This window comes from Blennius ocellaris, assembly GCF_963422515.1.
Source record: "Blennius ocellaris genome assembly, chromosome: 1".
In the NCBI taxonomy this organism is placed as follows: Eukaryota; Metazoa; Chordata; class Actinopteri; order Blenniiformes; family Blenniidae; genus Blennius; species Blennius ocellaris.
In genome coordinates this window covers 21,776,139-21,796,475 of record NC_137650.1, presented here as the reverse complement: position 1 = coordinate 21,796,475, position 20,337 = coordinate 21,776,139, and the positions used below count along the sequence as shown (strand labels likewise).

The window sequence follows — 20,337 nt, the reverse complement described above, 5'->3', positions numbered from 1 at the left end:
CACGGAATTGCATTACATGAGAAATTCCACACTCATGTCAGGGTTTGTTTTTTTTCTCATTTTTTGACATAGCCATTCATCTTTCCATCATAATGTAAAAGATTGTCATTAATTTGTGTGACTTAAGTGCAGGTTGTTGAACAAGTTCTGCATGTTGCTTTTAATTGTGAAACTCTAATCTTCAGATTACCTTTTTTGTTTTTGTGTCACACTTGGTTTGTCAAGCAGTGGTGTAGAAACCAAAAGCACAAGCAAGCTTCCTCATTTGGGTTGGGGGTTTTATGAGGTTCAATACCAGTGTACTTTCAGATTTAAAGCGAAGGTCCTTGATGTTTAGCACAAAGTCAGATTTTCTTTTTCCAATTATAATTGCAGTAAAATTTTACTTTCTAACGAACACTTTCAAGCTGACAATGTCAAACCGGTTAAAGTAGTGTTGGTCTTCTTAAGGCAGTTTTGTTGGGTTAATTCTGCCACCCTGTGCTGCATAAGAGAACTGCATGAAGATGAAAAGATCTGTAATAATTGTAAATGTAACAATTAGAAGTTATTCATACCACCTCATTTGACCTGGGCTCACGAGACTGAGTACACCTTGGACAGGTTGCTCATTCACCACGGGGCCAGGAGATGCATACGACCATTAGTGGAGTCACTATTGAGCATGAATTGCATGTTTTGAACATTGAGAGAATGTCACACCTCAATAGCAAGAGTATGTGAACTCCACACCGAAAGGCACCCCTTGGTCCCACCCAAACGACTTATGGCATGTTTCCACTGCACAAAAAGGGTGGGGTGGTGTTTACAAAGGTGGGGTGGGGCTGGGGTGAGATTCCTACACCACTATGTGCCTCCTGCCATCATGCAGGTGAAAGCAGACTCCATTTAAGTCACACTGAATGCAGCTCTTCAGGGCTTGAGATTCAAAGTTTATTTCTCTCATATTTGAGAAACTGGAAAGTTGAAATGGCAGTTATTTTTAATTTACAGATGTCCAAAGACAAGGGCTGTGGGTTCATGCAGTGGCTTGGGCTCATGGTAAGGTCCTAATCTGGAATGGGCCTTTCTGTGTGGAGTTTGCATGTTCTTCATGTGCATATGTGTTTTCTCCCACAGAAAATACAAAGTTTGAATGATATAAAAATGGAAATAAAATAAGTACCAAATATGAATCGCAAGGAATAGTGTTAAAAAATATTGAATCAGGTGTCAGCTCTGTTTAAAAAAAAAAAAGATATGTCTATTTTAGTTGAATTTATCATTTGAACTAAACTGAAAGTGGTGAAGAAAGTCTTCTTCCTTCAGCTGGTCCCATTAGGGGTCACCATCTCACCCTTTCTCCTGCCTCCTGTACTCTGACACCGACCATCATATATCCCTTCGCTACATCCATGAATCTTCTCTGAGGTCTTCTCCTCCTGCCTGGGAGCTCCATCGCCAACATTCTATGTCCAGTATATCCACTATTTCTCCTCATCACATGTCCAAGCCATCTCAACCTGGCCTCTCTATAGTTTTATCTCGCAAACTGCACTGCTTTTACTGTCCCACAGATCTGCTCAATCTTAATCCTGTCCATCCTGGTCACTACTCATGGAAATCTCATAATCTTCATTTCTGCCACAGCTATCTGTCTTTCAGACAGTGCCACTGTCTCTAGAGCATACATCATAGCAGGTCTCAGTGTTGGCTTGTAGATTTTCCCTTTCACTCTTGGCGCAAAGTATCACAAGTGCACTAATTGTGAATTATTGCAACCAATATATTTAGGGCTTAGTTTTATGAAGGTAGGTTAGGTTTTGTAGACATGGATTCACAGGCAAAGGGGGGGTCAAATCAAGGTAATCAAATCAAATTAAAAGAAATTGATGTTGAGATTGGTGTTGTTCTAAATGTGTCCTGTGGGGGGAGCAATAACACCCCGCCACGCTGACGCGACCAGCAGAAGAAGAAAAAGTGACCAATCGAGACGTGTCTCTCCATTGCGCATGTCCGCTCACAGAAAACACTCACTACTGAAACACTATTCTCCCAACTCGGGTGGATGTGACCCAGGAAAAGTGCACTATGTCTACCCGGGCTCTGCGTAGGCTGAAGGGGAAACAGCGGGGTCAAGAGGAGCTGGACTTGGGGGGGCTAACTCTGGGTGGCAGCCCGGAGGAGCAGGCTGAGGCTGAAGAGGAGGAGGAGGAGGCGGAGGAGAAGCGGCAGCTCGAAGCGGCTGAAGTCTCCCCTCCGTCTAAAGGCAGCAGCAGAAAATCCAAGAAAAACAAGGCTCAGAAAAACTTCAGCAACATCTACGAACTGGTGAGGTGATGCTTTAACCCCCGTGTTCTTCTCCAGGTTTCCGTGAACGTGTCGCCGCTGCGTGGTTCTTCTGCGAGCGCGTGAAATGACGAGATGACGCGACAGCTGAAGCTAGCATCTGCAATGTAAACACCTCCCGCTACATCGCCTGTTTCTCATCGAATTCAACTTAATTCATTACAACGACGCTGTTGACAAAGTGTCACACGAGAAAGAGGCTGGGAAATGCTTCACCCACAGTTTTAAGCGCGTCTGCCTCTCCTGTATGTTTCAATAAACTGTGGCTTCTTCTTGAAGAAACAATATGGAGTCAAGCCTGGACCTGCGCAGAGGACGTTTTATCATCTAAAGTCCAAACAAACTGACGTATTTGTTACATTTTAGACAATTTCAGCTGGAACTCTTCAATAGGACTGCGAACAAAACCTATCAAGACATTTTCTTTCTTTCGATTAAGCTATTGAAAAGATAAGATAATCCTTTATAGGTTCTATAATGGGGAGTAATTTCATTATCGGAACAGCATAAAAGAGTAAAATAGCATGTACAACAAATAACATGTATAAAGTGTATAAAGTAATAACAATAATAAAGTGAAGCCCTAATATAAAAAAAAAATAAAACTGGATAACTTACAATATTTTACATTATTGCACGCTAGTGCTGGTAGTGATTGGAATATTACCAGATTGTTGTTATTGCCCAGGATAAATGAACGAATAATCTGTATTGCACACAGAACGTTATTGGACATTAAGCAATGCAATGCGTCAAATTGTCCAGGTTTGGGGTATGTGGAGCATGTTGTTACTGAGAGGATCTGCCATATCGCCCCTTCAAACACGTTCGTCCATCCATCCGTCCATCCGTCCATCCATCCATCCATCTATCCAACATGGCTATTCAAACAGATGTTGCATTCTCATTGTTACATCAAGCTCAGATCTGTTTCTTAAGCTTATTTACATGAAGAGAAGCTGAATTTGTTACGACACATTGTCACGAGCTCTTATAGTGACACTGTTAGTTACTTTATTCAGTAAACAAGTGACTCATGGCAGTCAATTGATATGGTTTCCTAGTTCAAAGTGTTGCTTGTTAACATTGTTATGTTTGATTATCTTTTCCCTTGTCCTCCCAAATGCAAAGATTGTTTGTGAATAATGTTCAGATTTATAGTTGCTCACATTCTCTTCCAACAATACATTCCTTTACAGGACATGATACAAACGGAGTGCTGTCGACTTTTACTTCCACTTTGTGTTGTACATTTTGTTGCCATTCGGACTTTTGTTTTCTAGATAGGCGATGCAGAGGACACTGCGAAACACTCGGCTGAAGAAGAGGCAGAGAAGCCCGACAGAAATTCAAGCGGCACGGGAAAGAATAACAGAGACTCTGATAAAAATGATCAACAGCACAAAGAAACACTTGCTCAGGTAAGAGGCTGAAGCAGATAAAAAACTGTTCTGTTCTCTCTTATTTCTACTGATATAGTCACACTTCTGAGTCATCTCTTTTCTGTAACAGTCCTCATCTGGAGACAAAGCCAGAAAGAAGAAGAAAAAGAAGAAAAAAGTGACAACAGAAGAAGGACAGGTGAATTATTTTGGAATTCCTGTCTTGTCATAGCTTAAATATTTACATTATTGTCATATTCTTGATTATAACACTGTGTTACAATGAGGCCCGAATTGACACTAACAGTAAACACAATTCCTCTCGGGTTACAAAAAAACGATTAAATGTCGTCTTTACGTCTGACAAGAACGTAATAAAACCATCGGCGTATATTTATCTGTTTGTGTGTCTGTCAGCAAGATTACGTCAAAACTACTGCACAGATTTTGCTGAAATTTTCCCCACAGACAGGTATTAGGCCATAGAAGATTCCATAAAATTTTGTAGGTGATACGGGTCAAGAGTTCATCTTATAGGCTTTTAAGGATTCCTTCAAAACTACATGACAGATTTTCACCAAATTTTCCACCACTGGGAGTTATATAATCTATGGCAGGTGTCAAAAGTCTATGATTGCTCTTGTACTGAATGTATTTCACCTTTTAAAAATGACTTTTAGGAGGCTGCACCCGATGATGACATTGATTTGCTGCTGGAGAACCTGGAGCAGTCCACTGGTCTGAGTCTGCAAAATGACGGTTGCGGAAGCTCTGACAGAAGATCTGTGCTTCATGTGGAGCACAGGTGAGGACAACTTTTTTTATTACGCTGACTCAACTCGGCACTACATTTAATTTTGGCTTCAAGCTGATTTTCAGTGCACTGTATTAATAAACCAGTTCTTACATAGGCGAAATTTAGATCATGTATTTGATTACGGCCCTGGTTAGATATGCTGCTGTTTTTGTTTATCAGATGACAATTGTTCATCTGGTGAGTGTCCTATACGGTGCTGTTATTCTCAAATGCCACCATGTGGTGGTGCTTGGCTCACGCAAGAAGAGCAAATCGGTAGAAGCTGCTTGTCTTGGGAGGGGAGGTGCCCTGTGAGTCGACCCAGAGCACAAATTTAAAATCACTCGGTATATGTCGCTTATCTGATGACACACAAAACTGCAGTGTCAGAGTTTTTGGTTTATTTGTCCATCAGCTTGCATGGGTTGCAAAGCTGCAGCAAATGTTCTACACTAATAATAGAACAACTATTATGTTTGCCTGTACGCCACTGACTTTCAAATAATTTGAGTTGGACATCGATGGACTCCCCAGAATAAAGTTTTCTCAACCGATCAGCAGCAACTGACATGTTTCACTGAAAAGTATTTATTATTAAAGAGATATCGTACTTTACCATTCGGCTTCACTAGTAGGACATACAGCTCATCATGGAAAGCATAACATTTTCAGATAATATAAAAAAATTGTCACAGGTTCCGTTTTTGGCTTCATATTTTGCTTTTGAACTTGGAAAGTGGAAGAAGTTGGAGGTTTGTAGAATTAGTTGTGGGTTTTTTCTACTGTACATGTGTTTCACTGTGGCTTGATCTTGAAAAGCAAGAAGAAAACATGAACATGAATACCCTTGGGGAAATTCCTTTACTCGTCCCATTTCTGGGGTATTGTGAGCAGCCACACTGCAGCGCTCCAGGGAGCTGACGGGGGGGGGGGGGGGGTCCAGGGTCTTGCTCAAGGACCCACAGTTGGGGGGGGGGGACCTCTGTCCTGTGGGAATTGTACCTGTGAACACCCAATCCCCAAGTCTGCTTCTCTGACTTCCTGTCCTCAAGCATTTCTCTTCAGGCAGTTCATGTGGTTATTTTACCTTCTGGGTCTGTCTTGCTGTCCTAAATCAATTAGGAATCTCAACCCGGAGACGGAGCTCAAGAGATACTTTGGTGCTCGGGCCGTCCTTGGGGATCAAAGGTAAAAAAACACACACAAAAAAAAAAACAAGTTTGAAACAAAGTAAGATTGTTGGTATTTTTGACGACTTATTCATATTTATGTAGTTGTATATTTTTTCCTCCCATGTCAGACCTCGACAGAGAAACAGACAGTTCCACCGGACCACTTGGATGACCAACCCGAAGGACAGCTGGCCTCGTTTCAGCCGCCCAGGTAGATTCGCTTGAATGAGACATGAAAATGATCGAACTTCAATTCACTGATCATTCCAGGATGAAACGTCTTCAAATCTCAAATGTGCTTTTTTTTTCATATATCAATATTGAGTTGTTTCCTAATGTTTGCTTTGTGAAAAGCTCTTTAAAACTGCGGCTCTCCCAGCTTTATGCCCTCGGGGGTCATTTGGTTTGTGGTTCAAATGATGAAATGAACTTATCATGTCACTTTTGGTAATTTAGTTTCTTTTAGTTTCTCCAGCGTCCCGCCATCCTGAACAGGATGAAGTAGTAAAGAAGATGGATGTTTGACGGAATAAACACGAAAAGCGTAGCAAACAAACGGATTGAAATACCATTAAAATAGCAAATGAATACAAGTCTTTGACAAAAAAAACCCAACTAAATCAATCAAACCAATAATAGAAATGTGATGAAATAATACAATAACAAGAATAAATTAGGTTTGTTGATATGTTTAAAGTCTCTCGTGTCGGATCAGTTACCGTTTTCCCAAAACTCCAAATAGGTCGTCTCGGTTTCTTTACCGTTTTGGTTTTCTTTTCAAGTTCTTGGAGAAGATGACGAAAATGTTCCCGCGTTCACAACCCCAAACATATTGCTGGATTATTGTGTTAGTTGAGATTCTCGTGCAGAAAATCTTTTCAAGTTCCAGCCTCCTCTCCTCTCGTTGAAACTGACGATTTCATCGCCAGGTTAGCAATTTCAAACCATTCTTCTCCTTGCCTTCAGAAAGTACAAGCTGGTCTTTATCAGTGGATATTCTTGGATTTCTACCAGCGTAATATAGGCTGAATGCCGCATGTGATACCAACGTCATCGTAAAGAATGCCCCATTGTGAATGCACTGAAAGTCGTCATTGATGTATTATATAATGTTTCCGGGTAAGTGTAATTTCAGGTAGTTATTAAAGTTCCAAAAAGCAAATGATTCAGACAATCACTGCGCCACTGTTCCCGTCCAGGGGACAAAAACTATTACTTTGTTGGAATTGCTGTTTAAAAGATAATGACACTGATTCCTAAAATTTCTTGATCCTAAAATGGGGTTTTGTTGTTGCTTTTAACTGCGTCCTGCTCTCACTTGACAGTATTTCATCAAGCTACTGATCTGTTGACCACAATAATACATTCACTTAGAATTGTCATCGGAAATATGAGGGTTGCGTTCTTCTTACCAAGAATTAAACAAAACTGAAATTCTTTTTGTCCGTGATATGAAATGCATGTGAGAAATTCAGAACTGCACTGCTCACAATTTTTGTTTTTTAATCATGGCCTTGTTTTCATTGCGCAAGTGTGCTATATAATGTATGGACTGTAAGCTCTGTGTATGTCACATTTATGTGGGACAATCTGTATTGATAAGGTCAATTGTTTTCTTCATAGGCCCTGTTAGTCTTTTCAGCCGGAGTGGATTGATTATCCACAGTAAGTCCAGATGAGTAAATGGTGTCTTTATTTCGTTGTTGCTAATGCTGCTTGACTTGTCCGTAGGGATTTCAATGACCTTGCTGGAGACAAAGGACGGCATTCATTACTTTACCTTTGAACACGGTCGGGAGTACCAACAAGTACAGTTCAAGTTCTTGGATGCTGTGGAGTCCATGGATCCCAACAACATTGTGGTAAAAAGTTTATCCCTTATCATTCTAATAAAACGTACTTTTCAATGTACCCCGTAACTGGTCAAGCCCCAGTGAAGGTCTGCCCCTCGTACACAAATATGTCCATTTACATGCTCGGTATATTGTTTTCTAAAAATGTTTTTTTCATGTATCGTGGTTGAGAACAATGCTCATTTTCAACAGGACAACCAAAAAAACACCTTCAAATAAGGCAAATAAGCATTTATCATTTCTATTGTAGGTTGATTTTCAGTCATCAGGGAGGCCTGTGTCGAGTGTCTGAAATTAATTTGTAACGGTTTTTATTATTTATCGTCTGGTTGTAATTATGCTATCATTAATCATTTCCACCACAGTTATTGTCTTGACAGAATTTACTTTCTATGCTGAGCAAGATTATTTTTTAAACTGAAAATAATGTAACTGTATGGAGAGAGATTTTTTTTTTTTTTTAGCTTTTACAGTGTTTGCCAGTATAAATAACTGACATTTTGAGTGAGAAATATATTTTATATATATATTTTTATAGCTGTTTGTTTGCAGACTGAAATTCTGACAAAGTTTACTGACAATCTAGAGAAACTCATTTCAATTGGCATTTTCTAAACAGATGCTGCACAATTCAAAGCCACCATCATGGTTGGCAGCAGTGCAGATAACAATGTGTTGTTTTCGATTTATGGACATTTGTCCACAAGCACCAACTACCCCACCACCGTGCGACCAAGACGAAGGACGGTCGACGAAAGAAAAACCAAAATGTGTCACCGAGTCTACTTTCCCTCAATCGCCGTCTTTTACGCGACTCGATTCCTGAATAAAGAACACTTAATTTTTTTTTAATGTCTGTGTGTCTTTGACCGTTATCTCTGGTTTCCTCTTCAGGCTCTGCTCCAGCTGAATCCCTACCACATAGACTCCTTGTTGCAACTCTCTGATGTCTGCCGCATACAGGAGGATCAGGAAATGGCCCGAGACCTCATCGGTGAGAAATCCAGAGACCTCTCGTGTCATATATATATATTTATATATACCGGTATATATATTTATATATATATATATATATAAATTCACCGTCCTCTACTGGGATATAAATGCAATTTCTGGAGAACTGGGTCACTCCTGCAGTTTGAGGAAAAACAAATGATTAATCGATAAAGATGTTTCCTGAAATTAGTGAGCAAATTTGCAAAGTGCACCTGATAAATGTTGACGTACTTGTGTGAGCTGTACACACACACACACACACACGCACACACACACACACAAACACATCCTTGTCCTCTGTTTCGGTTTACTCTTTTTTTTTTTTACACAACAGATTTTGCCACAAAAATGAAATCATACAATCGGCTGCTTTTTAAGTGCAGGCCTGTTTTTCATCATCGCTAAGAGGACCGGACACATTTACTGTACAGTTGGGAATATCAACCCATCATTTCAGTTATTAAGTCTTCGCAAAGTCTGCCCGTTTACTGTGATGGTTTTAAAAGCTCTTTGAGGACACGGCAGCGTCAGCATGTCCGAATGTCACTACATCGCAATTGTGTGCGCTGTCAAGAGTTTGAACTGCATGTCATCATACAAAGTGTCACTGACACACAAGTCAAATTCATCTGGCGACACTGACTGCAGCATCTTATTTTATTTAGAATAAACGACTGGCTTTTCGGAATGTCGTGCTTCGTGAGGACGCCGTGTGTTTTCCAGTTGCTTGACATATGTGACGATGTGCTCGTCATGCTCTTCATGTCAGCTGACACACTGAGGACAATTATTCAGTCTTTCTCCGTGCCGCTTTATTCAAGTCAGAGTTGTCAAGATTACTGAATTTGAATCCATCTGGCTATATTTCACAATGTGTGCTTTCTTAAATACTGTATCGAGAGCAGTAAATAGATTGTAGCTCCTTGTCTGGCATTTAACTATATTCCACTCTTAAGACAAATGAGTCACACAGAGGTTTTCATGGCCCCTGCTTTCAGGATGAAGCCATTTCATGGAGGGACATTGCTGACATAGTACTTTTAACGACGCATGTTTATGGTGTTTTCTCAGAGGGAAGCTGTATATCTATTAATGTTGTACGTAAAAAAAATGACTTTTCCTTTTTTCAGAACGGGCCTTGTACAGCTTTGAGTGTGCCTTTCATCCTCTATTCAGTCTGACATCGGGCACAAGCCGACTGGATTATCTGAGACCAGAAAACAGGTTGGCCAATGCGTCTTATTTTGCTTTTATGAAGCATCGGCTGGAGAGTTGGTGTAATGTGTTAATTCTGAATTCAATTATACAGACTGGGCAAATGAATCTGTGATCCTTGTTTCCAGAGCATTTTATCTGGCCCTTTATAAGCACATGATGTTCCTGGAGAAGAGAGGATGCCCACGGACGGCTTTGGAATACTGCAAATTGATCCTGAGGTATATTTTTATATTAAAAAATAAAAAAAAAAATAAAAAAAAATATATATATATATATTTTTTTTTTTTAAAGGCTGAAGACCTAAACGTGACACTGCAATATTTTATAGGAGATAACCAAATCACAGAGGGGTTTCTTTTTTCTATTCAAACAGTGAGATCACAGCTCCTTGTATGACTCGTATATTTAATCGTATTAATCTCAGACCATCATCCCGTTTCTAAAGCAAGAAGGAGGATAAACAGACACTGTTCGTCTCACTTGTCTTTAGTTCTTTTATTTATTATCACAGTAAAAAAAACATTCCATATGATCACATGGCTTGGTTGCTACACAATAAAACCCTTATTTCCCTGAGTAAAGTAACTGTGGTGGAGAGCCATTAGGCTTCCAAGATATTCTTTTAAAGAGCTCTGATTTGATCTTAACGATTATATTTTCTCAATAATAACATTATCCAGGGACCTTTTTTATGTGTTCAGTGATGGTGATCAAAAATGTATCGTTTAAGGCTGTTTATATTCTGAAAAACAGCAAAACATGTTTTACACTGAAATGACCTCTGTTATGTAATTGACCGTTTAAAAAATTTTTTTTTATTCTTAAGACATATCAATCAGTTTATCTTTATTACTATCACTCTTCAGACAGTAAATGTAGCTCGGTGCTTTCCGGTGATTAAAAAGATTCGAAAAGTTGCATTTTTTTTGTTGTCCATCTACACAAAGCACACATGAATTAACTTTCACAATGAATGTAATGTATTATATGCCTGACAATATTTAGTAAAATATATATTAAATGTTATATCGTATATGATAATAAAACAATTACATTCAGGGATATTTATACATGGAGGCGTGTCAAATATGACCTTTTTGTGTGAATTTGTGAATAAAAAGTGAAGTGATAAATTGGGATGTACATTAGAAGGATTTGAAAAACATTAAACCATGAAGTTTTGTGGTCATCATTTCAAATGTTCAAATTCCAGCATAAAAGCGAGACTCCGTTTCCATTTGTAACGTTGACATCATCGGCCTCTCGCAGGTCTTCTCTGGATGGTTGTGTCAACAGCTCTCAGGCAATGATGCAGCAAGATGTTGGCAAATATGAACTAATGTGTTTGACCCAGATGACAAACGCGATTCGATAATTTCCATGCATAGGATGACCGAATCCAAAGCGATCTCTTTGTGTGCTGCATGAGATTACATAACATAAAGCATCTAATTTCACGCTGGTACAGACATCACGTTTAAATTGCAGCTGTTCCCACACACTGCGGCTTATCAGCTTGTTGTGGCTCAAGTTTACCGACTAATGTTATGATGGACGCCAATCTGTGATTTTCATCAAACTCTGGCTGCCTGACGAATTGGCTGCAATACGTTGAAACGTCAGTAAAGAGGCTCCCTGTGCCTGTTTCTCTCCAAACAACAGCTATTAATGCAGTTTGGTTAGAAAATGAGTGAAGTCAAATTGAATTAAAACTAGGATCATTGTAATAGAACGTGATTTAAACAAAATTGTATATTTTAATTTAAAATGTTGTGCCTTGTTCCAAAAACAAATTAAATTGTAACAAGTATTTTTTATAACCACCTCGTGATTTCCTGGAGCCCAGCTGCAAAAAAAAAAAAAAAAAAATTATTAACAGAAACACATTTATATTTGATGACATTTGGTGTGGGAATTATTTACAGAAAAGTGTGACGTTTTGAATTTGATTTAAATCTCAGCGACAACAAATGGTTCATTTAAAGCCGTTTATTATTTTTCCTGGTTCGAAGATCTTACGTGCACTTTAAACCAGGATGTTTTCTCTGTCGCCCTCATTAGTCTGGACCCCGACTCGGACCCGCTTTGCATGCTCCTGCTCATTGACTTCCTGACGCTGCGCTCCAGAGAGTACCAGTCCCTCCTGCAGCTGTATCAGGACTGGGAGGTAAACCCAGTGGTATTTGTGCGCGAGTGGGGCATGACCTTGTTCAAATTTCATTCTCCTACCGTACATTGATCGTTTCCTTTTTTCAGGAGCACCGAAATCTCTCTCAGCTTCCGAACTTTGCGTTCTCCACCGCACTTTGCCACTTTCACCTGAGCCAGCAGGACGATATGGATCACGAAGAAAGTAGCAAACGAAAACGCAACGCTGACCTCATGCTGCAAAATGCTCTCATCATGTTTCCCGGAGGTTTGAACGTAGAAACGCTGAGACACTGTTTTGCACTGTTTTCCCCCAAATTAATTAATTTAATTGCATCACTCATACAGATGTGAACGCTGCAGGGTTTGGTGACCCATTTCATTTAATACAAAAATGTAAATATGTTCTTTCCGCAGTTTTGATGCCCTTACTGGACCTGTGTACTGTGCAAGCAGATCCTACGGTCACGTCCCACAACTTCTTTGGCCCAAAGAGTCAGCTAGGGTAATAATGCACATTAACCATTAACCTTTTTAACCATTTTATACTGTTTAACCAGTATAAGTTGTTTTAGCTTCAGTTTGTAATAACAATAATACTTTAGTGTCAACATGGAATGTTTTCTTGTCTTTAGTGGTAGTTATGTCCACTCCTTCTATCTGTTCCAATTCCAAGCCTTCTTGTTCATCTGTCTTTAGGCAGCCGCCTGCTTTGACTCAGCTGACCGCTCTCTATCTGGGAAGAACTTACAACTTGTGGAGGGAAGCACCAGTGATGCTTTGGCTTGAGGAGTCTGTGAAGGAGGTGTTGCGCAGAGTCGACGCTACAGACCCTCTAGTAGAGGACTGCCAAAACAAGTAAGACACGAGCTCTCTACTCTGCTCCGAAGCAGCCATGCACGAGGGAATGTTGTAACGGATCGGGTCCCACTTATCTTTAATGCTTAAAAGCGTCATTGCTTTGTTTCAGGAGGAAACAGAGGTACCAGAGTGCACCGAGGAACATCCATCGCCACGTCCTTCTGTCCGAGATCAAAGAGGCTACTTCAAGTCTGCCTTTAGTAAGACAAAAAAACGAAACCCGCAGCCATTTTCTATGTCCATTTTCTGATGGGAACCGTTTCACACGAAAGGCTAGTCCCTCTGCATCTGCTACTCGTACAGGGATTAAGGTCATTTTCACTGGCGAAAGAGCCGATGTAATTAAGAAAATGCTCGCGTTTCATCATTTGTTTTCCTTTCCGGATAGTTCACACACAAACAAATCAGGACATTCATGCTGCACTCCACCTGTCGCAGGTCAGCACCGATTTGATTCAAAACTACTACCAGATGAAATGCTTTCCAGGGAGCGCTGACTTTTTGTCACAAAGGACAAACCGCAGATGTTTCCTGGAGTGCGATTGAACTTTTTCATAATAATAATAATAATTTTAATAATAATCGCTGTAATCCATTACAGTAAAAAAAAATAATCAAAAGGTCCAGTGTAAACTAAAAGTTCAATTTAATTCAACATTTCTTAATAATCGATTTTGTCACACATTTCTCACAGATTCGTTTCCCCCTAAATCATGACCTCTTTCACAAATAGAAAAAGGACCAAAATAATCCGAAAAATACAAAAAATATCCAATATTGAGACACACAGACAGTCTCTCTCTTTTTTTTTTTTTTCATCCAAGCCGTACAAAAGACTCTTACAAAATCCCCTCACAGAGTTTCCATTGTTCGGATGGCAAAGCCGGAGAAGCTTTTCCTAGCAAGTTGGTTCCACATTTGGCTTTAAAGTGTGACATGAGTACTAACTGGTTGCTGATCACTTCTGAAGTCCTGAAAGATGTCTCTGATCTCACGCATCTCTGGTTCTATCTCTGTGGATTTGTTTGATGCCCTCAGGAGGTGACCACTCAGCCTGTCATGGGTTTTGACCCCCTGCCCCCTCTGGACTCGGTCACTTCGTATACTCGACCAGAGAGGTAATGGACAGCAGACACCGAGAGGTTGAAATGTCTTTTGGTTAAAAAAGTCTCTTTTCACTTTCTGTTCGTTACAGTGGTCCCTCGTTTACGTTCTAAAAATAACCCGCAATAAGCGAAATCCGCGAAGTAGTTAACTTTTTTTTTTTTACAAGTATTGTTTTAAGGCTGTAAAACCCCTCACCACACACTTTATACACTTTTCGCAGACAGGAATGAACATTTTCTCACGTTTCTCCCTTGTTTAAACACTCCCAAAGTTGAAACCTTTGTAGATTTTAACACATAAACATAACCTCTGCCTTTTGGCTGCGACCACAGGTTTCTTTGTCGGCGCAGAATGTTTTGTCGACATTGTGTGGGTTTGCCAGGAACAAAACTTGCAAACATGCAGCACTTCAGAGTCACAGTGCTATCGACCAGACATTGATGTATTTGCAAAATGTATATGTATATATGCAAGTCGAATGCATTCGCTTCCACGAAACACGGCACAGAAATTGATTGACAAGGGTCTACAGTCCCTTAGCCAATCAGGACACAGAATACAATGTGCCGGTTCTCCCTTAGCCAATCAGCATGCAGAACACTGCATGTTCATACACCTTAAAAAAAAAAAAAAAAACATGCAAAATTGCACACAAAAAAATCCACGAAAGGTGAACCGCGTTATAGTGAGGGACCACTGTATTTTAATACATTCTGAGGTAAACAGGATTTGATATTTGAATAATTTGAAGAGAGTTGGATGAACCAAACTTCACTAAACACCCACATACTGTATTAAAGAAGGACGGAGACGAAACTTGTCTTCATCAGATCCTTATAGAGCACATTTGAATTTGATATATCGCTCTTTGATTTTTAGTGGGAAAATGTAGTCTTAGACAACTCAAGTAGTTTACAGGTTGACTGGTATTTAACCAACACATTGCTGAGGTTTGTTTGCTCGCCTCTTTCCAGATGTGACGAGACCAACCTCAATCTCTTTCATGGAAATCATTTTAAAAAATGAAATCGATTCTCTTTGCTATCTGTACTGTACACAAAGCTTCACTCTTTCAAATGGACAAACGCATCCATCCACACTCGTATGGACAGTTAGGAGTCAACAATCGACACCGCGAGCATCGCTTTTGACTGCAGGATGAAACCAGAGCTTCACATATATGCAGGGAGAACTCGACAGAGATTAACCCAACTCGGTCTTCTCGCGTTGAGGGGGAAAGTGTTAACCACCATGCACCCTCAACATTAGAAGTCTGCACCCTTTCATATCAAAATAGCTAAATAATAAAAAAAATGTGGGTAACGTAGATCAATGTTACTGTGATTTTCAGAGTAAAAAATAGTTTCAGTATATTTGGAGATGTCAATTTATCATTTCAGGTCATGAAACTGTATCAGAATTTCTCATAAAAGCTAAAAACAATGTTAGTCTGAGTTAATTGTACACACGTTTGGCTGCTAATAGGACCGTTTATTTTGTGAAGTCGGCCTGTGCAGTGTTGTGGCGGTTTGCACCTTCACCTTCACAGCGAGACAGTCGTGGGTTCAAGTGTGCGGTGGGCTTGCAGGCTTTTCTCTGTGGCGTTCCCCCGCAACCCTGACACACAATAAGCAATATACAAGATGGATCGTATTCTATACCTTTAACGTCGGTGCTTTAAAGACTGGTTTTAAACTTTACAGACGTGTATTTTTAGTGTTGTTCTATCTCCACTCAGGCTACACGTGGGAGCGTCCAATGAGAGCACGTTATCCCTGTTCTTCCGATCTTTGCTGCCAAACTTCAACCTTCCGGTGAGTGTCGTGTATCAAGTGGACAATGTTTCCAATATGTTTGGGGAAATAAATAATATGGGGTTGTGCACACACACACACACACACACACACACACACACACACACACACACAAAAGAGTTCTTGGTTAATTTTACAGACGATGACTGTCCAGGACTGTTAAAGTACTTTTTTTCAAAATCTTCATTGAGTAAATACATTAAAAAAAAAATATTTTACTAATTGTTAAGTGTTTGGTGTACATTTCAGTTATACTTATTTTGAATAAGAACTGAAGAGCAGGCTGCAATGTGAAGATTTCTATAAAAACATTGAAGAGGAGAAATCCCTGCCAAAGACCCCATGGTGTACATGCGAAGATACCATGTGATTAAAAGCTGTAAATCCCACAAACAAAGCTCATTTTTGTCGTAACAAATTGTGTGAGGGCACAGTTCGTGAATCAATCAGTAGAAAGTGCCCCAAAGAGTGTCACGTTGTTTGTTTATATATTCTGTTTTTGAATTCTTCACTACAGTCAACAAGGAAATAACAAACGCACACAGCGGTCTGATCTCCTGTAGCGTTTGGATAGCAGGAAAACACAATAACTGATTAATGACATTAATGTATTGCTTTATTTACAACGGAAGGAGTTATCAAGGCGATCGCATGTGTGTGCAGAGACTCCTGTGACTTTATCCGCAGCCAATAGGGATTGATTCAAACATATGCAGGCTTTTTTCTCATGACTCGTAACCAATTCGTCTCTTCATTTATCCAGTAATCGGTGATTTGTTCTTACAAAAGTGACTATATTCTTTCACTTTTTAAACTCATTAGGATGAAGGGGCACCTCTCCCCCTCCCGCCCTGAAATTGTTTGTAGCTCTGACAGATCTTCATGACATTCGCCTCGCTTCAAAAAGCAAAGGAAAAGGTCACACAGTTCGACTAAAAACAGCGCTGTATTTTAAGCCCTGGTGTTTAAACAGGATTTGCAGATTAGAAATGGAATACACAGATCCATCCCTGTAGCTGAGGCACCCCGTAGTACCGGTGCCTGTGGTCACTGAGCCGGGAAAACATCCTCGCACACATCCATGACTGATGGAGCATTTCCGCCACAGACTGATGTCCCACCCTTTAGGGGGGAAAAAAAAAAAAGAAAACTCGGAAGACGGCATATGACCATGTTATAGTGGATTCTGCTCACCATGGTGTCGGTTACTAAAAAACACTGTGATCATTCACACAGTGAAAAGTTGTTTTTGGCTTTGGTTTTGCTGTCTACTGTAAAACAATGAAATTTGAGCTCCATATTTAATCGATATCCACTTGCAGGCTGAGCTTGTAGAGCAAAGTGAGATCCACTGTAATTATCATTGGGCATTTTACTTTATTTACTAAAGGGAAGCGGTTCTACAATGCGCCTAAACCCTCCCGTTTTCTGCTCGGACCACTCCCAGCCAATTCTGCAGCAGTGCAACAACATTGTGGAAAAAAGCCAGCAGCAAAAATGGGTCATGAAAAATAATTTAGAGGGAAATTGCATGCAACCCGACACTTGCCTCATCTGTGGCTTCCACTGTTTATCCTCATGGACTAAAGTGGAATGACGGAGATGCAATTTCATGCAGGTCTTTGTGTTCAAGGCGTTTCCAATAAAGGAGCGACTCATGTAACATGGTCGTCTCGATGAGGTGGCTCTTACTTTGAAACCAATTTCTAGTCTAGATGTTCGTCTAATCTTTTAAATAGGAGTCCTTTGAAACTGCCGGAAGTTTGATCTTAACACGTCACAACATTATTACATAATCGGACACATTTCACCATGATGGAGAAGGAAAAAAATATCAGCTTTAAATATATCGTCTTGAGCAACTAATGCGTGTTTGACTTTTCCCCTCATTTATTTCACAGCGTCATGTCCCGTCAGAACGGGGCCGTAATGTGGCTCAGGTTGTGTGAAAGAGAGCAAATGCACAGAAACGCCATATGGTGACTGTTTGATGTCGTTCAGTACAGCGAGACGCAAAAGTCTGCTGTTTATCTCATACCAATAAGAACGCCACTTATCATTCATTCTGCAATTTAGACTTACCGTGCCTTGTTTTTAGAACCTCAGCTCGCTCAGATGGCATGACGAAGAAAATTTTTTAAATCATGTCGTCGACAGTGGTGTGCAGCCAGGTATGCATCAAAAGTGTTTTCCATGCATGATGCTGGCTTGATTACACTGAAGCAATGAAAGCGCGCGTGCATGCAACGCTATACAGCGCTAACTAAATCCTATATGATTGCTCATTTTTGGTTTAAAAAAAAAAAAGGCTTCATGTTCCAGATTAATCAGCAGCTGCATTAAACACATAGCAGTCTGAGCCTGAAGATGGCAACGCACTTGCTGCAGAACAAACGCGTGTCAAAGCTGCATATTAACTCAAGTTGTAGGCAAGAGTTCCAGATGAGTCGAGAGGGAAACGTGGCGGCCCTTTACATGATCAAGAAGAAAACAGTGTCACACCGACACAGGCTAATTGTGAATTTTACGGCGGCTGTAAAGAGAAACGAGCAAAATGCACAGATCTAATGCAGCTTATTCTCCAGTAAGGTATAGAAGGGCGGGGGTTTCCAGGGACTCAAGTGTTTAACATGGTACTGTATGTACTAAGTGCATCATAAATGTGTATATTGTCTGTGTACTCAGTGCCCGTGGTCATCGTAAACAGTCCACCACCGCATTTAGATACACATATAGTTGAACATCTTGTGGGATGTCTATACTGTATGAGATTACTGTTAACAGATGTGCCCGAGGCGTCCGTCCATCAGGACATCTCTGTTCATCCTGATCCTGTTATCCACTTATGGAGGGGAAGAGATTCAATATGGATAAAAGAAATAAAGTTAAGACAAAAGAAATACATTGCCAAGTTGTTATTTGTTATCTTAACATACAGTCCGATATATATATATATATAAAAAAGGAACATCATGCAGAAAAACATTCCTTTTTGATATAATTAGTGTTTTCTTTTTGTTTTTAGCCGCCATTGAAACAATTTGCATTTGAAACTATTAAACTCATTCATTTTTAAATACGACCATATCTGATTCAACCGCAGCTCGGTTTACTGTGTGGCGATTATTGTAGGATGAACAAGGATGTCTGAAACCCCATCCATCCATCTTCTATTTTTGGTGTATTCGGGGGTCATGTGGAGGGGGTGGGAGCCAATCCCAGCCTACTTTGAATGAGGGCAGTTCACACCAAGACGGATCACCTCACAGGCCAGATGGAGAGAAAAGACCATCACACATGTGCACATTCACACTTACGGGCAATTGAAGAGTAACCAGTTCACCTCAAACACATGTGTTTGGACCGATGGAGGAAACCAGAGCGTGTGGGGAGGAAAAATAACTTTTGAGTTCACAGACGGGGAACGAGCCTGCTGGGAATATTAACCCTGAATTAAGATTGATTTTTCAGTCTACTGGCACAGTTTTTAATAAAGTCTGAATGCCTTGTTGAGCCAGGTCTTGTCTCTCGAGTGTGTATGCGAATAATTGTTGGATACGTCTTTCTCTCTCCGCTGCTCGTCAGGGCGGGCCGCGGCAGGAGGACGACATGGAGGTGGCTCGAGCCGGTCAAGAGCTGAACCAAGAGGTGAATCGCCTGATGGTGGCCATGCGGGACATGCTGGCAAACATCCGGTTTCAGGAGCCGCCCAGGGAAGACAACCCTTACAGAGATGAGGAGGAGTGGGACTGAAGGCAGAGGCAGGCATGTTGGATGAAGAGTCAATCAAGACCAAAAAAAATAAATAGAAAATCAGTAAATGTATAATAAAGAGGAGATGGATTGGGAGAGCTGAAAAGTATTTTTATTTGTCAGAATGGTGGAACTTTGCGTTGAGGGCGTTGATTTAAAAAAAAAAAAAAAAATTATAATGAAATATTTTAAGGACGCCCGGATGGCCGTCAACATGGGGAATGTTCCTTCAGTGCTGTTAGATGAACCCGTCACGTCACCAAGGTCGACAGTGTTGCTCATAACAACGTAAATGCAAGCAGTCGCTGTCGGCTCAGTCGCACTGGCTGTTCTTTTCTGTTCGCGGACGCCAGAGAAAGCTCCAAACGCTTCCTACATTCAATTGACTTTTCCTGTTTTATGCTTTCAAGAACTATCTCGGCTGAACATGATTCTAAACGAAATTTTAGCAGCAGATTTTGTTCCCAATGCCTCGCAGCGCTCCACCAAAAACAAACGATGAGACGACGAGTTCAATGTCTTGGAATTTCATCTTTTCCAGCGGCTGACATTGTTTCAGTTGAATTAAACATATTTTATGATTTGAAATGGAATCGGTCGAGCTTTTATCATCTCGTATTTGTGGGGTTTTTTCTAATTAAACATGAGCATCATTGTCAAGTTGCGTCGGAGCTGTAAGAATTCTTCTCTGGTACAAAGTGACTTGGTCATTTTGGGGCCCACTGTTGAAATATATTCTTTCAAACATCCAGAAGAGCTTGTGTCTTGTTGTGTTTTCTAATACACACTTTTGTAGGAAGGCTGCAACCACGATCATCTCATACGAATCCCCCCCCTCCCCCCAAAAAAAACTTTAACCATATGTTTCACTAAAACTTATGTAGTGAAACGCCTCAGAATAATGTGGAG

At 40.3% G+C, this 20,337-nt stretch overlaps 1 protein-coding gene across 1 annotated transcript; it reads left to right on the top strand.

The window, feature by feature from the left end:
• Positions 1-2,011: 2,011 nt before the first annotated feature.
• Positions 2,012-20,164, top strand: tcf25 (TCF25 ribosome quality control complex subunit). The gene is made up of 18 exons (XM_080496094.1): positions 2,012-2,310; positions 3,612-3,749; positions 3,841-3,909; positions 4,391-4,515; positions 5,629-5,694; positions 5,807-5,889; positions 7,410-7,540; positions 8,426-8,525; positions 9,658-9,751; positions 9,871-9,963; positions 11,807-11,912; positions 12,002-12,161; positions 12,311-12,398; positions 12,593-12,751; positions 12,864-12,954; positions 13,793-13,872; positions 15,600-15,675; positions 19,261-20,164. The coding sequence occupies exons 1-18, from the start codon at positions 2,071-2,073 to the stop codon at positions 19,426-19,428; spliced, it is 2,067 nt and encodes a 688-aa protein (XP_080352220.1). The 5' UTR covers positions 2,012-2,070; the 3' UTR covers positions 19,429-20,164.
• Positions 20,165-20,337: the final 173 nt, after the last annotated feature.

What these genes read in the sequence shown, in the direction of transcription:
- tcf25 (XM_080496094.1), top strand. Translation starts at nt 2,071, where the DNA reads ATGTCTACCCGGGCTCTGCGTAGGCTGAAGGGGAAACAGCGGGGTCAA. An exon ending in AATGGCCCGAGACCTCATCG is followed by an intron (nt 8,526 to 9,657) that starts GTGAGAAATCCA and finishes TCCTTTTTTCAG; the next exon opens with AACGGGCCTTGTACAGCTTT. An exon ending in CTACTTCAAGTCTGCCTTTA is followed by an intron (nt 12,955 to 13,792) that starts GTAAGACAAAAA and finishes TGATGCCCTCAG; the next exon opens with GAGGTGACCACTCAGCCTGT.